General features: G+C 38.8%; 1 protein-coding gene across 1 annotated transcript in view; it reads right to left on the bottom strand.

Annotated features, from left to right (window-relative positions):
• Positions 1-22,705, bottom strand: part of LOC114337291 (uncharacterized) — a 253,577-nt gene that overhangs the window by 89,130 nt on the left and 141,742 nt on the right. The window contains exons 8-9 of the mRNA XM_050648395.1: positions 14,435-14,595; positions 14,118-14,353 (exon numbers count right to left, since the gene is read on the bottom strand). Of these exons, the coding sequence (XP_050504352.1) occupies positions 14,118-14,353; positions 14,435-14,595 (397 nt within the window). The remainder of the gene's footprint in view (positions 1-14,117; positions 14,354-14,434; positions 14,596-22,705) is intronic.

Below are 22,705 nucleotides of genomic sequence, written 5' to 3'. Positions count from 1 at the left end.
GCAATTGCCAATGTAATGGGCGTTAAGATCAGAACACGACGGGGTACTAATAACGGAAGGACTGGTAACAGAATTGCACCTGGAAAAAAGACTTCTCGGAAAAATTGAATTACTGCGTAGGGATATTGGTCAAGTCACAGAATATATAAGAGGTGTAACAAGCAGAAAAGTCATTAAGAGAGCTGAAGAAATAATGCGGAGCACTGCAAGACACTCGAGATACGATCCACAAAATAACACAGCTCAACAGTGTTTGGATACATTAAAACAAAAACTCTCCATCTATTCAGGACGATTAAGAAGGTATAAAGTTAGTAACAAACGAAAATGTGACAATGCACTTTTTGAGAACTCTGAGAAGGCGTTTTACCGAAAACTCAATTCCACCGTAGAAAGTGTCGACAAGTCTTACCCAAGCCAAGAAGAAATTTATGAGTTTTGGGGAAATCAACTTTCCACACCAGCTGCTCTTAACAACAATGCTGGCTGGATAGAAGATACGACGCACAACTGTCACCACTACGTCATTGCTAACTACGAACCATTCACGACTGAAGAAGTCTCAAATGTCATCAAAGAGCTTCATAACTGGAAAGCTCCTGGACCAGACGGAGTTCAGAACTTTTGGCTTAAAAAGTTTTGGCGTATTCATGAGTGCTTATCAACATTAATTAATCATGTTATTTCTAATCCGCAGGAATTACCATCATTTCTAACTCAGGGAACTACTTATTTAATACCCAAGTATCAAAATAACACCCAAGATCCATCCAAGTACCGCCCAATTACTTGTCTTCCAACTTTGTATAAATTGGTCACATCCTGTATAACCCGGCGTATCTACCAACACTGTGCTCTAAACAATATCATAGAGCCTCAACAGAAAGGATGCGCTAAGGGTTCCATGGGTTGCAAAGAACAGCTTATCATCGACTCAGTCATTTCTAACCAGGCATTCACTAAAAAAAGGAACCTTTTTACTGCTTTTATTGACTATAAAAAGGCCTTTGATTCAGTACCGCATGAATGGCTAATAGATATATTGAAAATATACAAAGTCGATGATAACATAGTGACCTTTTTAAGGCATATAATGAGAGATTGGAAGACTAAAATTCACCTCCAAATACCTGGTGAAAACAATATCGAAACCGAAAATATCGCAATCAACCGGGGCCTGTTTCAAGGAGACTCGTTGAGTCCACTGTGGTTCTGTTTAGCTTTGAACCCCCTTTCCCAACTATTAAACTCAACTGACTCAAGTTTTAGCATTAAAAGCAATAATACTGTAGTAGCGAAGCTCAATCATCTGTTGTATATGGATGATTTGAAATTAATGGCTTCCACTGGAGAACACCTAGAAAAGATGCTAAAAACTGTAGAAACATTCTCTAATGATATTAGTATGCAGTTCGGTCTAGACAAGTGCCGTGTTTTGAAAATAGTCAGAGGAAAGGTACAGCCCGGTGGATTCGATATGCAAAATGGCCAGAACATCGAGGCCATGGGCGATAACGATATGTACAAATATCTTGGAGTAAAGCAGGCGCGGAAAATTGACCATAAGCAAATGAAAACTGAGATAACAACTGAGTTTATAAGAAGGGTAAAACAACTGCTTCGTTCACAGCTTAACAGTAAAAATTTGTTTAAGGCACTGAACACCTACGCTTGTTCCGCGCTTAGCTATTCATTTGGTATTGTTAAGTGGACAAAAACGGATATAGAAAATCTTCAGCGAAAAGTACGAACACACCTCACAAAGGCACAAAAACACCACCCTAAAAGTGCAGTAGAACGAACGACATTACCCCGGTATTTAGGAGGAAGAGGACTTATGGATATAGCTGAGCATTTAGATAAACAGATTGCTAATTTAAGAACTTATTTTCAGATGCAGGCTGAGACATCTACTCTACACCGCGCAATCTGCGCAGTAGATGACACAACACCGATCAAACTGAGGGAACCAGAAATGCGCATAAACCACCTTACTAAGGACGAAAAACTGCGCACCTGGATGGGTAAACCTCTGCACGGGCGACATCCCAATGAGGTTAGCCAAGACTATGTCGACAATACAGCGTCGAACTATTGGTTGACATCAGGAAAGATGTTCCCTGAAACGGAGGGTTCATTACTGGCCATCCAGGATCAGGTTATACCAACCAGAAATTACCTGAAATATATCGTCAAGGACCCTCAGATTCAAAACGACAGATGCCGATATGGATGTCAAGCCCAAGAAACCATCCAACATATTACAGGTGGCTGCCAGGCATTTGCGGCAACTGAATACAAGGAGCGGCATGACGCAGTGGGAAAAATCCTTCATCAAGAGATAGCTAACAAGCTGGGACTTCTCCAAACGGACTATCTCCCATATTATCAATACGTTCCTGAGAGTATGCTTGAGGATGGCAACTACAAGCTATACTGGGGCAGTGTGCTCACAGGCCAAACAGTGACACATAATAGACCAGATCTCGTACTAGTTAATAAATTAACAAGACAAACAACACTAATTGATGTGGCGATACCTAACAAAATAATCTACGTATAAATTTACTGAAAAGATCGCCAAGTATAGAGATCTGGAAATTCAAATACGGAAACAATGGAGAATGCAAAGTACCCAGACGATACCTATTGTTATGTCTACTACTGGAGTCATTCCGAAGACCCTCCTCGAAAGCATTAAAAAGCTGGGTCTCAATGAACATATTTATAAGACCATGCAGAAAGCTGTACTACTTGCGACGGCCAGAAGTGTAAGAAAATTTTTGGGAGATACACCTGCATTCCAAGTCACCTAGGGCTCGATAACACGGAAAGAGTCCCACCAGAGCTCAATCCTTTTGATACCGTAGGTATCTGGGATGAGTCAATTTTCCCCTCAGAGGGAGTGTGAGCCGTATGGCTAAATCTGGATAATAATATTAATATAATAATAATAATAATATAATAATAATAATAATAACCTGTGGGAGTTTTTTGTCAGTTCTTCTATCAGGCACGGCCCCCTGCGAATGGGGGATGCTTTCTGGGTATTCGTAGCGCCAATACCCAGAGAGTAGCAGGAATACTTGCCGTGGAACAAAAACTGACACCTGGCAGTAGGTATAAAATGCACACCCATGAGAATGGAGAATAATAATTTGTGTTTAGGATCGCTGCCTGGGGATCGCCAGGGCACGTCTGGAGCCGGCGCTGGACGTGACAGCATGCGGGACGTCGGTGGCAGGGTGTTGAGGAGGCGGGCCCCTGTCATACAATCAGCTACAGCCCAACCACAACCACAAGCGAGCCAAATAACAACAAGAGCTCCACCCGCCGAAGGTGCTGCGCTGGATCGTCAGCCGGCGCTCACTCAAGCGGGACGACCGAGGCAGCGCATGAAATGGACTGTGTCCATCAATGAAAGCATTTTGCGCTTCTATTATAAGGTGACAAACCTCGGTCAAGAAACGATCGGCTACAGACAACAGCTGTATGCCGAATTTTGCAGGGAGTACCCAGATATTCAAGTATCGGAGCAAAGAGTATCAGATCAATACCGGGTAATCATAAGAAATAATCTTATCCCAGAGACTAGACGCGATGCCATCAAAAGCGAAGTCGAACGGGAGATTAATAACCAAGAGCTAGTTTTAGATCAAATCCCTAATGAAATCCTTGAGGAGCAGATTCCTGAGATTCCCATACCAGAAACTCAACCTGACAATACACAGCAGGAAAACAACGAGTGGCGCCATAGTCTAGAAAACGAAATGGCTCGTGCCTTACAAGAGTTTAATGGAACAAATCCACTTAGCAGACCACCGCTACCACGAATAAACTCTTGTAAGAAACTAGGTGCGCTGTTACAAATTGTGAACACTGAAGTCCTACCCAATTATGTCGTAGAAGCCCACACATTGGAATATCTGCATATGCTAATCTATTGTGCAGCAACAGCAATTGCCAATGTAATGGGCGTTAAGATCAGAACACGACGGGGTACTAATAACGGAAGGACTGGTAACAGAATTGCACCATGGGAAAAAAGACTTCTCGGAAAAATTGAATTACTGCGTAGGGATATTGGTCAAGTCACAGAATATATAAGAGGTGTAACAAGTAGAAAAGTCATTAAGAGAGCTGAAGAAATAATGTGGAGCACTGCAAGACACTCGAGATACGATCCAGAAAATAACACAGCCCAACAGTGTCTGGATACATTAAAACAAAAACTCTCCGTCTATTCAGGACGATTAAGAAGGTATAAAGTTAGTAACAACCGAAAATGTGACAATGCATTTTTTGAGAACTCTGAGAAGGCGTTTTACCGAAAACTCAATTCCACCGTAGAAAGTGTCGACAAGTCTTACCCAAGCCAAGAAGAAATTCATGAGTTTTGGGGAAATCAACTTTCCACGCCAGCTGCTTTTAACAACAATGCTGGCTGGATAGAAGATACGACGCACAACTGTCACCACTACGTCACTGCTAACTACGAACCATTCACGACTGAAGAAGTCTCAAATGTCATCAAAGAGCTTCATAACTGGAAATCTCCTGGACCAGACGGAGTTCAGAACTTCTGGCTTAAAAAGTTTTGGAGTATTCATGAGTGCTTATCAACGTTAATTAATCATGTTATTTCTAATCCGCAGGAATTACCATCATTTCTAACTCAGGGAACTACTTATTTAATACCCAAGGATCAAAATAACACCCAAGATCCATCCAAGTACCGCCCAATTACTTGTCTTCCAACTTTGTATAAATTGGTCACATCCTGTGTAACCCGGCGTATCTACCAACACTGTGCTCTAAACGATATCATAGAGCCTCAACAGAAAGGATGCGCTAAGGGTTCCATGGGCTGCAAAGAACAGCTTATCATCGATTCAGTCATTTCTAACCAGGCATTCACTAAAAAAAGGAACCTTTTTACTGCTTTTATTGACTATAAAAAGGCCTTTGATTCAGTACCGCATGAATGGCTAATAGATATTTTGAAAATATACAAAGTCGATGATAACATAGTGACCTTTTTAAGGCATATAATGAAAGATTGGAAGACTAAAATTCACCTCCAAATACCTGGTGAAAAAAATATTGAAACCGAAAATATCGCAATCAACCGGGGCCTGTTTCAAGGAGACTCGTTGAGTCCACTGTGGTTCTGTTTAGCTTTGAACCCCCTTTCCCAGCTATTAAACTCCACTGACTCAGGTTTTAGCATTAAAAGCAATAATACTGTAGTAGCGAAGCTCAATCATCTGTTGTATATGGATGATTTGAAAGTAATGGCTTCCATTCGAGAACACCTAGAAGAGATGCTAAAAACTGTAGAAACATTCTCTAATGATATTAGTATGCAGTTCGGTCTAGACAAGTGCCGTGTTTTGAATATAGTCAGAGGAAAGGTACAGCCCGGTGGATTCGATATGCAAAATGGCCAGAACATCCAGGCCATGGGCGATAACGATATGTACAAATATCTTGGAGTAAAGCAGGCGCGGAAAATTGACCATAAGCAAATGAAAACTGAGATAACTACTGAGTTTATAAGAAGGGTAAAACAGCTGCTTCGTTCACAGCTTAGCAGTAAAAATTTGTTTAAGGCACTGAACACCTACGCTTGTTCCGCGCTTAGCTATTCATTTGGTATTGTTAAGTGGACAAAAACGGATATAGAAAATCTTCAGCGAAAAGTGCGAACACACCTCACAAAGGCACAAAAACACCACCCTAAAAGTGCAGTAGAACGAACGACATTACCCCGGTATTTAGGAGGAAGAGGACTTATGGATATAGGTGAGCAATTAGATAAACAGATTGCTAATTTAAGAACTTATTTTCAGATGCAGGCTGAGACATCTACTCTACACCGCGCAATTTGCGCAGTAGATGACACAACACCGGTCAAATTGAGGGAACCAGAAATGCGCATAAACCACCTTACTAAGGACGAAAAACTGCGCACCTGGATGGGTAAACCTCTGCACGGGCGACATCCCAATGAAGTTAGCCAAGACTATGTCGACAATATAGCGTCGAACTATTGGTTGACATCAGGAAAGATGTTCCCTGAAACGGAGGGTTCATTACTGGCCATTCAGGATCAGGTTATACCAACCAGAAATTACCTGAAATATATCGTCAAAGACCCTCAGGTTCAAAACGACAGATGCCGATATGGATGTCAAGCCCAAGAAACCATCCAACATATTACAGGGGGCTGCCAGGCATTTGCTGCAACTGAATACAAGGAACGGCATGACGCAGTGGGAAAAATCCTTCATCAAGAGATAGCTAACAAGCTGGGACTTCTCCAAACGGACCATCTCCCATATTATCAATACGTTCCTGAGAGTATGCTTGAGGATGGCAACTACAAGCTATACTGGGACCGCAGTGTGCTCACAGACCAAACAGTGGCACATAATAGACCAGATCTCGTACTAGTTAATAAATTAACAAGACAAACAACACTAATTGATGTGGCGATACCTAACAACAATAATTTACGTAGTAAATTTACTGAAAAGATCGCCAAGTATAGAGATCTGGAAATTCAAATACGGAGACAATGGAGAATGCAAAGTACGCAGACGATACCTATTGTTATGTCTACTACTGGAGTCATTCCGAAGACCCTCCTCGAAAGCATAAAAAAGCTGGGTCTCAATGAACATATTTATAAGACCATGCAGAAAGCTGTACTACTTGCGACGGCCAGAATTGTAAGAAAATTTTTGGGAGATACACCTGCATTCCAAGTCACCTAGGGCTCGATAACACGGAAAGAGTCCCACCAGAGCTCAATCCTTTTGATACCGTAGGTATCTGGGATGAGTCAATTTTCCCCTCAGAGGGAGTGTGAGCCGTATGGCTAAATCTGGATAATAATAATAACCTGTGGGAGTTTTTTGTCAGTTTTTCTATCAGGCGCGGCCCCCTGCGAATGGGGGATACTTTCTGGGTATTCGTAGCGCCAGTACCCAGAGAGTAGCAGGGATACTTGCCGTGGAACAAAAACTGACACCTGGCAGTAGGTATAAAATGCACACCCATTGATATGGAGAATTATGGTTTATGTTTAGGATCGCTGCCTGGGGATCGCCAGGGCACGTCTGGAGCCGGCGCTGGACGTGACAGCATGCGGTACGTCGGTGGCAGGGTGTTGAGGAGGCGGGCCCCTGTCACACAAACAGCTACAGCCCAACAACAAGAACAACAACCACAAGCGAGCCAAACAGCAAGAGCTCCACTCGCTGAAGGTGCTGCGCTGGAACATCAGCCGGCGCTCACTCAAGCGGGACGACCGAGGCAGCGCATGAAATGGACTGCGTCCATTAATGAAAACATTTTGCGCTTCTACTACAAGGTGACAAACCTCGGTCAAGAAACGATCGGCTACCGACAACAACTGTATGCAGAATTTTGCAGAGAGTACCCAGATATTCAAGTATCGGAGCAACGAGTATCAGATCAATACCGGGTAATCATCAGAAATAATCTTATCCCAGAGACTAGACGCGAAACCATCAAAAGCGAAGTCGAACGGGAGATTAACAATCAAGGGCTAATTTTAGATCAAGTCCCTAATGAAATCCCTGATGAGCAGATTCCTGAGCTTCCCATACCAGAAACAACTCAACCTGATAATACACCGCAGGAAAACAACGAGTTACGTGATAGCCTAGTAAACGAAATGGCTCGCGCCGTACAAGAGTTTAATGGAACAAACCCACTTAGCAGACCACCGCTACCAAGAATTAACTCTTGTAAGAAACTAGGTGCGCTGTTACAAATTGTGAACACTGAAGTCCTACCCAATTACGTCGTAGAAGCTCATTACACATTAGAATATTTGCATATGCTCATCTACTGTGCAGCAAAAGCAATTGCTAATGTCATGGGCATTAAGATCAGAACACAGCGGGATACTAATAACGGAAGAACTGGTAACAGAATTGCACCCTGGGAAAAAAGACTGCAAGGGAAGATTGAATTACTGCGTAGGGATATTGGCCAAGTCACAGAATATTTACGAGGAATACCAAGTAGAAAAGTCGTTAGGAGAGCTGAAGAAATAATGCGGAACACTGCAAGACACTCGAGATACGATCCAGACAATAACACAGCCCAACAGTGTCTGGATACATTAAAGCAAAAACTCTCCGTCTATTCAGGACGACTAAGGAGGTACAAAGTTAGTAACAACCGAAAAAGTGACAATGCACTTTTTGAAAATTCCGAGAAGGCGTTCTACCGAAAACTCAATTCCACGGTAGAAAGTGCCGACAAGTCTTACCCAAGCCAAGAAGAAATTCATGAGTTTTGGGGAAATCAACTTTCCACACCAGCTGCTTTTAACAACAATGCTGGATGGATAGAAGATACGACGCACAACTGTCACCACTACGTTACTGCTAACTACGAACCATTCACGACTGAAGAGGTCTCAAATGTCATCAAAGAGCTTCATAACTGGAAATCCCCTGGACCAGACGGAGTTCAGAACTTCTGGCTTAAAAAGTTTTGGTGTATTCATGATTGTTTATCAACATTAATTAATCATGTTATTTCTAATCCGCAGGAAATACCATCATTTCTAACTCAGGGAACTACTTATTTAATACCAAAGAATCAAAATAACACCCAAGATCCATCCAAGTACCGCCCAATTACTTGTCTTCCAACTTTGTATAAATTGGTAACATCCTGTGTAACCCGGCGTATCTACCAACACTGTGCTCTAAACAATATCATAGAGCCTCAACAGAAAGGATGCGCTAAGGGTTCCATGGGTTGCAAAGAACAACTTATCATCGACTCAGTCATTTCTAACCAGGCATTCACTAAAAAAAGGAACCTTTTTACTGCCTTTATTGACTATAAAAAGGCCTTTGATTCAGTACCGCATGAATGGCTTATAGATATATTGAAAATATACAAAGTCGATGATAACATAGTGACCTTTTTAAGTCATATAATGAGAGAATGGAAGACTAAAATTCACCTCCAAATACCTGGTGAAAACAATATCGAAACCGAAAATATCGCAATCAACCGGGGCCTGTTTCAAGGAGACTCGTTGAGTCCATTGTGGTTCTGCTTAGCTTTGAACCCTCTTTCCCAGCTATTAAACTCCACTGACTCAGGTTTTAGCATTAGAAACAATAATACTGTGGTAGCGAAGCTCAATCATCTGTTGTATATGGATGATTTAAAATTAATGGCTTCCACTCGAGAACACCTAGAACAGATGCTAAAAACTGTAGAAACATTCTCTAATGATATTAGTATGCACTTCGTACTAGACAAGTGCCGTGTTTTGAATATAGTCAGAGGAAAGGTACAGCCCGGTGGATTCGATATGCAAAATGGTCAGAACATCGAGGCCATGGGCGAAAATGATATGTACAAATATCTTGGGGTAAAGCAGGCGCGGAAAATTGACCATAAGCAAATGAAAACTGAGATAACTACTGAGTTTATACGAAGGGTAAAACAGCTGCTTCGTTCACAGCTTAACAGTAAAAATTTGTTTAAGGCACTAAACACCTACGCTTGTTCCGCGCTTAGCTATTCATTTGGTATTGTTAAGTGGACAAAAACGGATATAGAAAATCTTCAGAGAAAAGTACGAACACACCTCACAAAGGCACAAAAACACCATCCTAAAAGTGCAGTAGAACGAACGATATTATCCCGGTATTTAGGAGGAAGAGGACTTATGGATATAGGTGAGCAATTAGATAAACAGATTGCTAATTTAAGAACTTATTTTCAGATGCAGGCTGAGACATCTACTCTACACCGCGCTATTTGCGCAGTAGATGACACAACACCGATCAAACTGAGGGAACCAGAAATGCGCATAAACCACCTTACTAAGGACGAAAAACTGCGCACCTGGATGGGCAAACCTCTGCACGGGCGACATCCCAATGAGGTCAGCCAAGACTATGTCGACAATACAGCGTCGAACTATTGGTTGACATCGGGAAAGATGTTCCCTGAAACAGAAGGTTCATTACTAGCCATTCAGGATCAGGTTATACCAACTAAAAATTACCTGAAACATATCGTCAAAGACCCTCAGATCCAGAACGACAAATGCCGATATGGATGCCGAACCCAAGAAACCATCCAACATCTTACAGGGGGCTGCCAGGCATTTGCTGCAACTGAATACAAGGAACGGCATGACGCAGTGGGAAAAATCCTTCATCAAGAGATAGCTATCAAGCTGGGACTTCTCCAAACGGACCATCTCCCATATTATCAATACGTCCCTGAGAGTATGCTTGAGGATGGCAACTACAAGCTATACTGGGACCGTACTGTGCTCACAGACCAAACAGTGGCACATAATAGACCAGATCTCGTACTAGTTAATAAATTAACAAGACAAACAACACTGATTGATGTGGCGATACCTAACAACAATAATCTACGCAGTAAATTTACTGAAAAGATCGCCAAGTACAGAGATCTGGAAATTCAAATAAGAAGACAATGGAGAATGCAAAGTACCCAGACGATACCTATTATTATGTCTACTACTGGAGTCATTCCGAAGAACCTCCTCGAAAACATAAAAAAGCTGGGTCTAAATGAACACCTTTATAAGACCATGCAGAAAGCTGTACTACTCGCGACGGCCAGATGTGTACGAAAATTTCTGCGAGATACTCCAGCATACCAAGTCACCTAGGGCTCGATAACACGGAAAGAGTCCCACCAGAGCTCAATCCTTTTGATACCGTAGGTATCTGGGATGAGTCAATTGTCCCCTTAGAGGGAGTGTGAGCCGTATGGCTAAATCTGGATAATAATAATAGCCTGTGGTAGTTTCTTGTCAGTTATTCTATCAAGCGCGGCCCCCTGCAAATGGAGGATGCTTTCTGGGTATTCGTGACGCCAATGCCCAGCGGGTAGCAGGGATACTTGCCGTGGAACAAAAAAACTGACACCTGGCAGTAGGTATAAAATGCACACCCATGAGAATGGAGACTAATAGTTTATGTTTAGGATCGCTGCCTGGGGATCGCCAGGGCACGTCTGGAGCCGGCGCTGGACGTGACAGCATGCGGGACGTCGGTGGCAGGGTGTTGAGGAGCACAAACAGCTACAGCCCAACAACAACAACAACCACAAGCGAGCCAAACAACAGCAAGAGCTCCACCCGTGAAGGTGCTGAGATGGAACATCAGCCGGCGTTCACTCAAGCGGGACGACCGAGGCAGCGCATGAAATGGATTGTGTCCATTAACGAAAGCATTTTGCGCTTCTATTATAAGGTGACAAACCTCGGTCAAGAAACGATCGGCTACAGACAACAGCTGTATGTCGAATTTTGCAGGGAGTACCCAGATATTCAAGTATCGGAGCAAAGAGTATCAGATCAATACCGGGTAATCATAAGAAACAACCTTATCCCAGAGAGTAGACGCAATACGATTAAAATCTAATTCGAACGGGAGACTAACAACCAAGGGCTAGTTTTAGATCAAGATGAAATCCTCGATGAGCAGATTCCTGAGATTCCCATACCAGAAACTCAACCTGACAATACAGAGCAGGAAAACAACGAGTTGCGCGATAGTCTAGCAAACGAAATGGCTCCTGCCGTACAAGAGTTTAATGGAAGAAATACACTTAGCACACCACCGCTACCACGAATAAACTCTTGTAAGAAACTGTTGTTAAAACGCTGAAACCGCGTGAAAACGCTGTTACAAATTGTGAACACTTAAGACCTACCCAATTATGTCGTAGAAGCCCACACATTAGAATATCTGCATATACTAATCTACTGTGCAGCAACAGCAATTGCTAATGTAATTGGCGTTAAGATCAGAATACGACGGGGTACTAATAACGGAAGGACTGGTAACAGATGCACCCTGGGAAAAAAGACTTCTCGGAAAAATTGAATTACTGAGTAGGGATATTGGTCAAGTCACAGAATATATAAGAGGTGTAACAAGTAGAAAAGTCATTAAAAAAGCTAAAGAAATAATGCGGAGCACTGCAAGACACTCGAGACACGATCCAGAAAATAACAGCCCAACAGTGTCTGGATACATTAAAACAAAAACTCTCCATCTATTCAGGATCATTAAGAAGGTATAAAGTTAGTAACAACCGAAAATGCGACAATGCACTTTTTGAGAACTCTGAGAAGGCGTTCTACCGAAAACTCAATTCCACCGTAGAAAGTGTCGACAAGTTTTACCCAAGCCAAGAAGAGATTCATGAGTTTTGGGGAAATCAACTTTCCACACCAGCTGCTCTTAACAGTAATGCTGGCTGGATAGAAGATACGACGCACAACTGTTACCACTACGTCACAGCTAACTACGAACCATTCACGACTGAAGAAGTCTCAAATATCATCAAAGAGCTTCATAACTGGAAATCTCCTGGACCAGATGGTGTTCAGAACTGCCGGATTTACCACTAGGCATACAAGGTACTGGGCTAGAGCGCCAAATTTGTTAGGGCGCGAAACAGTCGGAGTTTGTTCGTATTGCCTAGCTCCGAGTACTGGCACAGTTTACCACACATTAATAGTTTAAAAAATATAAGAACGATGATTTAGCATACCCTTTTTAAAGATAACTAAAAGTGTCGCAGATAATTGCGTGATTCTCTCGTGCAAATATGTATCTCAGTTATAATACTGTTCTTCAACTATATCCCTATCTGAATTGTGTTTATCGTAATCTTCTAATTCGAGTTCCTTTTGTAGGCCGAGATATTCGCGATAAGTTTCGATTAATACATTTTCTCGTGCAATATATTCACCACAATCTAAAAAGCTTTCGTGTATCCTCTCAATTTTATAATTTTTGCAACATCAGTCATTTTGAACGTGAGAGAAGTAGTACAAATTTTTAAATACAACAAGAGGTAATTTGTACCATGAACTAATAATACACTATAAATCTAACATCTATTTAAACAGCGATAATACAACTATAAAAAATACATGCAACAACGATACAAAAATAATTTATTAAACGTCTACAATAAGTGACCAAACCGCATAAAAGTCACTACCACATTTTTAAATCCACAGCGACGCGAACTGAAAAACCTGTCTTCCACCTTAATAAAACTTTTAATAAAGATTTCAACTTTTAAAAGACGATAGAAAACTGGAAACAAACCGCTTCGATTTCAGCTTTTTAGGGACAGGAAAAAACTGCTTAGCTGGTAGGTAGGTATCAGCGACTAACTTCGAATAACAATAAAACCTGCTTCTGTCTGCGTGTCTACCTTCTGGGACGCCAAATTCGATTGAGTGTGTGAGAAATTCAAATATATTTTTTCTTTGTGAAGAAACGAGAAAAAACAAAATTTACGAGTAGCGTGAGATCTTTAGATTACTGTGTGGAACGCTTTTGTAGAAACAAATAATGATCGCCGTCGTGCTTTTTGAAATGAATCTGCAATTTCCGGCGTTACAGGAAACAGGAACTACTTCCGGCTTGAATATGATCTACATCCGGTTCGAATAGACCCATGAACGAAGTATGGGTTGATTTATTCCCTTTTCTTCGTGCAAGCCACCGGTTGGGAGCGGCTTCCTTCGACTGGTTCGTGGAAATAAGAAAAACTCGTGCAGGGTATAAGTTTAATAAAATAATCTATCTTTATTCTGGCGATCATTTTTACAAACACTACACATAACTACTTACTAAACTTCTACATTTAATTTTACACAGTAAATTTCGCATTTAGCGATCTATTTTTACACAGAGGTGCTACATGTTGCTTGTTTGAGAGTCGGCACACGAATACTAGAAAGAACCACACAACTCTATGTATGCATAAAACCGGCTCACAAAAGACCCAGCGCATTTACGAGTATGTAGAAAAAACCTGCTTTAAACACCTAGCCAAATTGTTTTCCTTGTCGGAAAGAAAAGGCGGGCGTCAGTTGCACCATAATTTCTACAAGGTGCAATCGTACAGTGTCAAGGTGCTTTTTATAGTCCACAAATATTAAAGCTAGTGGTATATTACCTTTATTACCATTATACTCGTGTCATTATAGTGTAAAAAGAATATAGTTACGGAATAATAAAACATGAATTATCACTTACCGCTGGGCATTCCTCAACGCAAAACTGAATAATTACGCTAAATCTCACAATCGGCGAATCCGCAAACTTAAACGCTTGAAAATTGGCTGTGAGTGCTACTTTGTCTTCTGTTCTAACTTTGGTCAGAGCTGGAAATATACTAAGGTCAGATGGACATCCCCTATTGTCCAGTAAAAATATCGACTCCTCTGTTTTTTCGGTCATTGCTATCAGGTGGCTAGCATAGATGTCCAGATCTAAAAAAAATTTTTAAAGTTAGTCTTGCTATTTATTATTTATATTTTAATATTGTTGTTAATCAGATACTAAATACTTACTTCCTGGTTTATTTAGAATAACCTCCAACTGAAGGTATTGACCAATCTGTGAATCACTCACTTCACCACCAGTGTTTGGATCTACAATTTTCATAATGACGTCTGGCACGGTTGAATTTTGTCCTGGGATGATAATAACGCTGCCTCGGTTTGGTAATATCCTGAAAGTGAAAAGAAAAAACAGATGACAACAATCAACACTGTTTAACACCAATAATTAAAAAGTTCTGCCTTAAAAAATCTCTCTAAAAAACCTTGAAAAATAAAAAAAAACACATTTTCAAGGCGACTAAAATTTTAACCTCCTCAGTTCAGTACCTACTCTGAATGTTTGGCAAACAAATTGACATTAGTCTTGAATGTCTAGTGAATGTTTTAAGATGAACCGGAGAACTTCAAGGGTACTGTCTTTGAAGTACTTTAAAAATAGCACACAGTTGTCCGATTTCACCAACGATATCTGAATATTTAAGAATTACCTAAGTGGGCTTAAGTACTTCCTAACTCTAAAACGGATTCCACCATACGTTAAGAATTGCCTAAACTGCTTAAGCATTACCTTAACGTAGGATACGTTTTGCCATCTCCCTAAACTTTTTAGGTATTACTTATCGTCGAAAGTTAGTGTAGGAAACAAAGGCTGAACCTTGCAAAATGGACATAAGTCCGGTTTTATTTTTTTTCTGGTATATCAAGGGGTGCTTATTATAAGACTAACTTTTCTGAAAAAATTTCGCCCCGGAACCCCCCTTTTCACCCCTTTAAATGGGGTAATTTGTGGTTTTTGCAGAACGTAGCCCTTCCTGTACTTTTTACAAAAAATTTCTTTTATAAAAATATGAAGAGGACTGTATTTTCTACGATTTATTTCCCAACAGCATCTGTCTATCATCTACCGTTTAGCGGGGGTGGCGCCCCAAAGTTGACAAGTTTTTAAAAAAGATTTTTTTAAAAAATATATATTTTTCCCTAACTGTAACGGAAATTAAGAAGAAATCCTACGGAAATTATTCACAAATAATTTGTTGATTTTTTGGTATAGGTTTCACTTAAGGGTAATTGCCCTTTTTTTAATTACAGGGTGTTACATTTTAAAAAACCCATTTCTGTACCATCTGAACCGTTTATGCTAGAGCAAAAAAACTTTCAGCGATTACCTATGTACTGGTGCTATTTACAAATTTGTATAATGCACCCCCATTTTTTCCCCGGAACCACCAAAAAAAAAGAAGAATTAATAAATAAAGTGATTTTCTTGGAATCCTTCACACACAATGCCCTTTATTAATATGCTTTATATATTATTTTGTGCACGTTATTATTACCCATGCATGGACACCAAAAGCGATTTCCTAGTGCAAACCTTGTAGCCAAAAAAAAAATAAATAAAATGGGGGGATGAAAAGTTTTTTTGTTTTTTACTTTTTGATCCATATGCTTCATCAATAGTGCTTTTCAAAAATATATATGGTGATTGCAACATCCCTGCGGAAATCACCCCTATCCTTGAAAATATACTGCAAAAACTACCCCTATCCCTTGGCGAGCATGTTTTTACGATTATCTCATTACCTATGCATTCTTTTTAAACAAAACTTATACAAAGTTAAAGACCACTATTTACTCTAAAAATTAGGTCCCATTCATTTTTTTCGTATAAGCAACCGTTACGGCACAGTGGCGCCGTAAACCTCATATATGCTTTGGCGGGCTCCAGTTTTTGTTTTTTTTTTCGTCATCTGTTCGTTTTATTGATAAAGTACTTATGTAAAACAAAACAACACAGTGTAACCTACAAATTATGACTTATGTACATTTTATAATCTTTGCGCCCCAAAGCCACAGTGGTGGCCGAAAATCAATTTTTGCATATTTTCGCCACCTACACGCATTTTATTGCATTAATGCTACCTTAATAGCACAATATTTACCCTTAGGTGGTCGCTAAGCAGTGGCGGATTCAGAGAGTGGTGATGGGAGTGATCACCTCCCCCCCTCTCAAACCAAGTGATATTATATTCAAAGATTATAAAAATATTCATTTATTTTTATAGAAATTTAGCCAATTGGCACCCCCTCTTAACGATGCTGGATCCGCCACTGTCGCTAAAGCATAAAAAGTCATACTTTTAAAAATTATATTAATATAATATAAATATTTCTATAAAAATAAATGAATATTTTTATAATCTTTAAATATAATATCACTTGGTTTGAGAGGGGTGGGGGTGATCGCCCCATGACCCCTCTCTGGATCCGCCACTGCTTAGCGACCACTTAGGGGTGAATATTGTGCTATTAAGGTAGCATTAATGCAATAAAATGCGTGTAGGTGGCGAAAATATGCAAAAATTGATTTTGGGCCACCACTGTGGCTTTGGGGAGCAAAGAATGTAAAATGTGCATAGGTCATAATTTGTAGGTTACACTTAGTGATGTGAGTTGTAAAATTACATAACTTACGTTACATAAATTACACGTAACTTACGGTAATATTACATGATACCCGTAACTTAATGTAATTTATGTAATTTTTGGAATTTACGTAATTTATGAAATTTAACGTAACTTATGATAAATTTACATAAATTACCGTAATTTATGTAATTACTGGTAAAATTACATATATTATGGCAACTTATGCGCGCGCAATTGTCGTAAGTGCGGTGCGCCGGTGCCGGCGCGCGCGAACCAGTGGGTGCTATTACGCTCGTCGCTCGTTAGTCGTTCCTTAGTCTGAGTCAGGCAGGTTATGTTTACATTTCTGTTATTGTATGTGTAATGTGTATGTATAAGTTAGTTTTCGACTGTTCTTTCTCTATTCATTCACGCAGCGTTGGTTACTTTACATTTATTTATAAGGAAGCACAGAAACTATAAGGTAAGAAATATATTATTTCTACAAACAGCAAAACACGTGCCGGTGATGTCCATAGCAACCTTAGATTGGGAAACACAGGGGCGGGCCTATCGCATATCGACTGTACGTTAAATCTAACGCGCGTCATTTTATATGTGGCTACAGTACTTAATTCTGAATTCGGTTTACCAAGTTTTATTCGATTTTTTAGATTAGTTTACTGTACAATAACTATAAGAATGATAGGAGCAACGGGGTACTTGTGCATGTAGCATGTGTAATTGAATTACACTGACATAACTTACTAAATAAAAAATTTTGATAACGTTGAGGGCAAAATAATGTAGTTGTCCGATCCAGTATTCTGCTTATTCGAATTTCATTAAATTGTTACACAGATTCAATTTTAATCTTTCTTCTATTTAAGGATGCCTAACAATTTTTTATGCCCTCGTGCCCATCAAATACTTTGAAAAATAATGTTTTTTCCCTTCTTAATGTTTAAGTCTACCTGAATATTTTTTTTAGGTCATAAAACATGGTGAAACGTAAGACAGATATCTGGCTTTATTTTGAAGTGTTACCTGCGGGTTCTTCTAATCAAAAGACCATAAATGTGAGGTGTAAATTTTGCAAGAGTGTACATGCAAAAAATGCTACAAGAATGAAATCTCATCTTCAACAATGCACTTATGTGCCGCATATGATAAAACTTAAATTCAATATTTTAACTCCAAAGTCAAAGGGGAATCACTCTAAATTTCCATTTGAAACATCCATGAAAAAGATCACATCGGCAAAATTGGATAACGATAACACTGATGCTGCTTGTACATCATCAACGGTTTCCACAGCATCAACATCTGCTTCTGATAACATTCATGTGGAAACACCTGTTTGCACAAAAATCAACAGAATACAATCATTTTGTGATCGAATGACACACGAACAAAATAACGAATTGAATATTTTGCTTGCTAGAGCTATTTACACCAGTTCAGCACCACATTCAATTACCGAGAATGAAGATTGGAAATTGTTTTTTAAAAAAATTAGACCTTCATACACCTTACCATCGAGATATATGTTATCAAATCGTCTCCTGACCGAAGAGTACGAGCGAGTTGAAGTTCAAGTTAATGATAAAATTAAGCAAGCTGACAATTTATCATTGCAATGCGATGGTTGGTCCAACTTGCGAAATGAAAGTGTAATTAATTTCATTGTTACAACACCCGAACCGTTATTTGTCAAATCAGTACTAACAAAAGCAGAGAAGCATACCGCAGAATATATAACAAAATTAATGGTTGAAGTTCTGGAGGAGTATGGACCTAAAAAATTTTTCGCTATTGTGACTGATAACGCAAAGAATATGAGGAAGGCTGTGAGACAATGTGAAGAGATGTATCCCCATCTTGTATCATACGGCTGTTTAGCGCACACATTACATTTATTGTGCAGCGATATTTTGAAATTATCTTCAATAGAGACACATTTGTCACATATTATACATATCGTTAAAACTATTAACCAGTGTCAAGTACTGAGAGCTCAATTCACAGAAATAAGAAATGAGATGAAGTGTGGAGTGTCTCTTAGCCTACCTGTAAAAACAAGATGGGGTTCACATGTAAAATGTCTTCAAGATCTGACTAAATGCAAGTCCGTCCTACAACGTCTAGCAATATCTCCAGATAAAACAATTCAAGATAGAATACGCAGCGCAAAAGCAAATTTACTTGATGAAGGATTCTGGATAAATTCTAGCGCTCTTGTTGAATTGCTTAAGCCAATTACTGAAGCAATAACACGTCTTGAAGGAGATTCTTCGTCAATTCATTTGGTTTGTGAAACTTTCGCGAAAATCGGTAGTAACATATCTACTCATTTAGAATGCGTGAAACTAACGGATTGCGAAAAAACAGAAGCGATGGATAAATTTATATCAAGGAAGGAATACGCCCTTCAACCGATCCATTTTGCCGCAGACTTACTAAACCCTCGGTCTGTTGGTGCAAATTTATCATCAGCCGAAAGGATTGAAGCGATGAAATACATTACTACTATGTCAACCACGACCACGATAGAGATTGGTGATGAAGGAGTGTCAAAGATTACTGAGGATTTAGGAAACTATTTAGCTAAAACAGACTTTTTTGGCGAAACATTTTTATGGAACATACTCGATAATGTCTCTTTGGTTACATGGTGGAAAGGATTTTGTGGACATTCATGCCTCTCCAAAGTTGCAGTCAGGATATTGACAATGCCGTGCACTTCTGCGGCAACAGAGAGAAGCTTTAGCTCCCAGAGCAGCATTCATACGAAGAGAAGAAATCGCCTAACAACTCAAAGGGCAGCAAATTTAAATTATATACAATATAATTCAAAATTGCTGAAACGTTCACGACAACATCACATACAAAGTCAATATCCTATAGAAGAGACTGTACAGAACAACGTTTCGATAGAAGGTAGAAACTTACAGAAGGAGATAGAAGTAATTGAAAACCATATTTCCGAAGAGGAAGAATTAGACGAGGTAATTTTAAATTTAGGCATTTTTTAGATATGTGATATGTGCATGTGATATATGCAGTTTGCTTCTTTTCCGATTTTCCAATGCATTCCACCGTTTTCGAATAAAAAATTATAAATCTTATGTTTTCAGACAATATCATCATGGCATTCAAATACAACAGGAAATGGAAATTCCGACGATGATTTTAATTTTGCTGACTTTGCAATGACCGATGATGAAATTGATCAAAGAATGGAAACTAGGGAACAGAGACCAGCACGCATTTTGAGACAAAGCAAAGTGAACATTTTAGAAAACGTCTTAATGAAATCGGTAAATTAGTGTAAACACATACATATTTATTGTTTATATTCCAAAATTATCAATTTCAGGGTAAAGGCACAGAACAACCCCAAAAAAAAACGGAAGTCGAGAAGGATACTTCAGATGCCGAAAACAAGGTAGTTAGATCTGTATATATTATATTATAAACCCATTATTTTTACTCTCTATGTTTACACTTTCCTATTTAATTTCAGGATGCAGTTCTGGATTTGCCGGAGATAAAAAAAATTACACAAGGCTCATTGGAAGAGCAAACAATTGAAACTTCGACGTTTTATAACAAGAAGGTCTCCAGTTGTCTGCGAAAAAGGAAGTTGTGATTTATAAAAGCCGCTTAAAACAAAACTAAAGAACCTATGTTTTCATTTCTTTATTATTTGTATGTATTTCTTATCCACTTTTCTTTATTTCATAAGTATGTAGTTACTTTGTGTTTATTATATTCAATATGAATGCAAACAATTGATTTTTTAATACAATGAACATAAATTACATAAGTTACATAAATTACATCTGGTTTGTAATTTTTGGGTAATTTTACACGTGTAACTTACAATTTCTGAAATTACACGTAATTTCACATCGCTAGTTACACTGTGTTGTTTTATTTTACATAAGTACTTTATCAATAAAACGAACAGATGAAAAAAAAAACTGGAGCCCGCCAAAGCATATATAAGGTTTACGGCGCACTGTGCCGTAACGGTTGCTTATACGAAAAAAATGAATAAAACCTAATTTTTAGAGTAAATAGTGGTCTTTAACCTTGTATAAGTTTTGTTTAAAAAGAATGCATAGGTAATGAGAAAATCGTACAAACATCCTCGCCAAGGGATAGGGGTAGTTTCTGCAGTATATTTTTATGGATAGTGGTGGTTTCCGCAGGGATGTTGCAATCACCATATATATTTTTGAAAAGCACTATTGATGAAGCATATGCCCATATGGATCAAAAAGCAAAAAACAAAAAAAAAATTCAACCGCCCATTTTATTAACCTTTTTTGGCTACAGGGGTTGCACTAGAAAATCGCTTTTGATGTCCATGCATGGGTAATAATAACGTTCACAAAATGATATATAAAGCATATTCATGAAGGGCATTGTGTGTGAAAGATTCCAAGAAAATCACTTTATTTATTAATTCTTCTTTTTTTTTTGGTGGTTCCGGGGAAAAAATGGGGGTGCATTATACAAATTTGTAAATAGCACCAGTACATGGGTAATCGCTGAAAGTTTTTTTACTCTAGCATAAACGGTTCAGATGGTATAAAAAGGGGTTTTTTAAAATGTAACACCCTGTAATTAAAAATAGGGCAATTACCCTTAAGTGAAACCTATACCAAAAAATCAGTCACTTATTTGTGAATAATTGCCGCAGGATTTCTTCTTAATTTCCGTTACAGTTAGGGAAAAATATATTTTTTTTAAAAACATCTTTTTTAAAAACTTTTCAACTTTGGGGCGCCACCCCCGCTAAACGGTGGATGATAGACATATGCTGTCAGAAATAAATCGTAGGATATATAGTCCTCTTCATATTTCTATAAAAAATTTTTTGTAAAAGGTACAGGAAGGGCTACGTTCCGCAAAAACCACAAATTACCCCTTTAAAGGGATGAAAAGGGGGGTTCCGGGGCGAAGTTTTTTCAGAAAAAGTTAGTCTTATAATAAGCACCCCTTGATATAATAGAAAAAAAAAATAAAACCGGACTTGTGTCCATTTTGCAAGGTTCAACCTCTGTTTCCTACACTAAGTGACGTTTGTCAATAACTTACTTCTTACGTTAATTTTTCTGTTGTTATTCTGTAATACTACAGGGTGTCCAGAAACTCTACCGACAAACGAAGACAGGAGATTCTTCAGATAATTTTAAGATAATTTAACCCAATTCACTTAGTCCGAGAATGCTTCCTAAGGGAACTAGAGCTCTTTGAAGATGGCGTCTTGTAATTAGTTTTTCTTAAATACCTCCAGAACGCTTCTATTTAGAAAAACAAAAATTTGTACGCGTATTGATCTTCAAGATATAAATCTAATCCATCCATTGCAAATTTCTAGTACCGATCATAGTCGTCCGTTTTGGGTAGGACAACGGTTATTTTATCGCATAACTTTTTTATCTTTAACTTTTATGCATTTATGACACTTTATTATTAAATTGTGAAGTATTCTAGTACTAAAAGGTACTCTTGTTTTAAATCAATAGGACACACCGTTTTCTAGAAAAATCGATTTGAAAATTTTTCGCTTTTTGAATTAAAAAAAAAAAAATAAAAAAAACTGTTTAGAAAGATGAAAACTGGTACATTTACTTATATTCCAGAGATAAATCGATTTCATTAATTGCGAATTTCTAGTACTGGTCATAGGCGTCCGTTTTGGGTAGGTCAACAGTTATTTTATAGCATAATTTTGTCTTGAATTTTTGAGCCTTTTTGACACTAGATTATTAAATTATGAGGTATTCGAGCACTAAAAGTTACTGTTACTTTATGTTGGTAAAATACTTCGTTTTTTGTTGAAAAGTTCTTTCAATTTTT

The sequence above is a fragment of the Diabrotica virgifera genome, chromosome 4 (assembly GCF_917563875.1).
Source record: "Diabrotica virgifera virgifera chromosome 4, PGI_DIABVI_V3a".
Classification (NCBI taxonomy): Eukaryota; Metazoa; Arthropoda; class Insecta; order Coleoptera; family Chrysomelidae; genus Diabrotica; species Diabrotica virgifera.
This window is presented reverse-complemented; position numbering and strand designations above follow the sequence as displayed.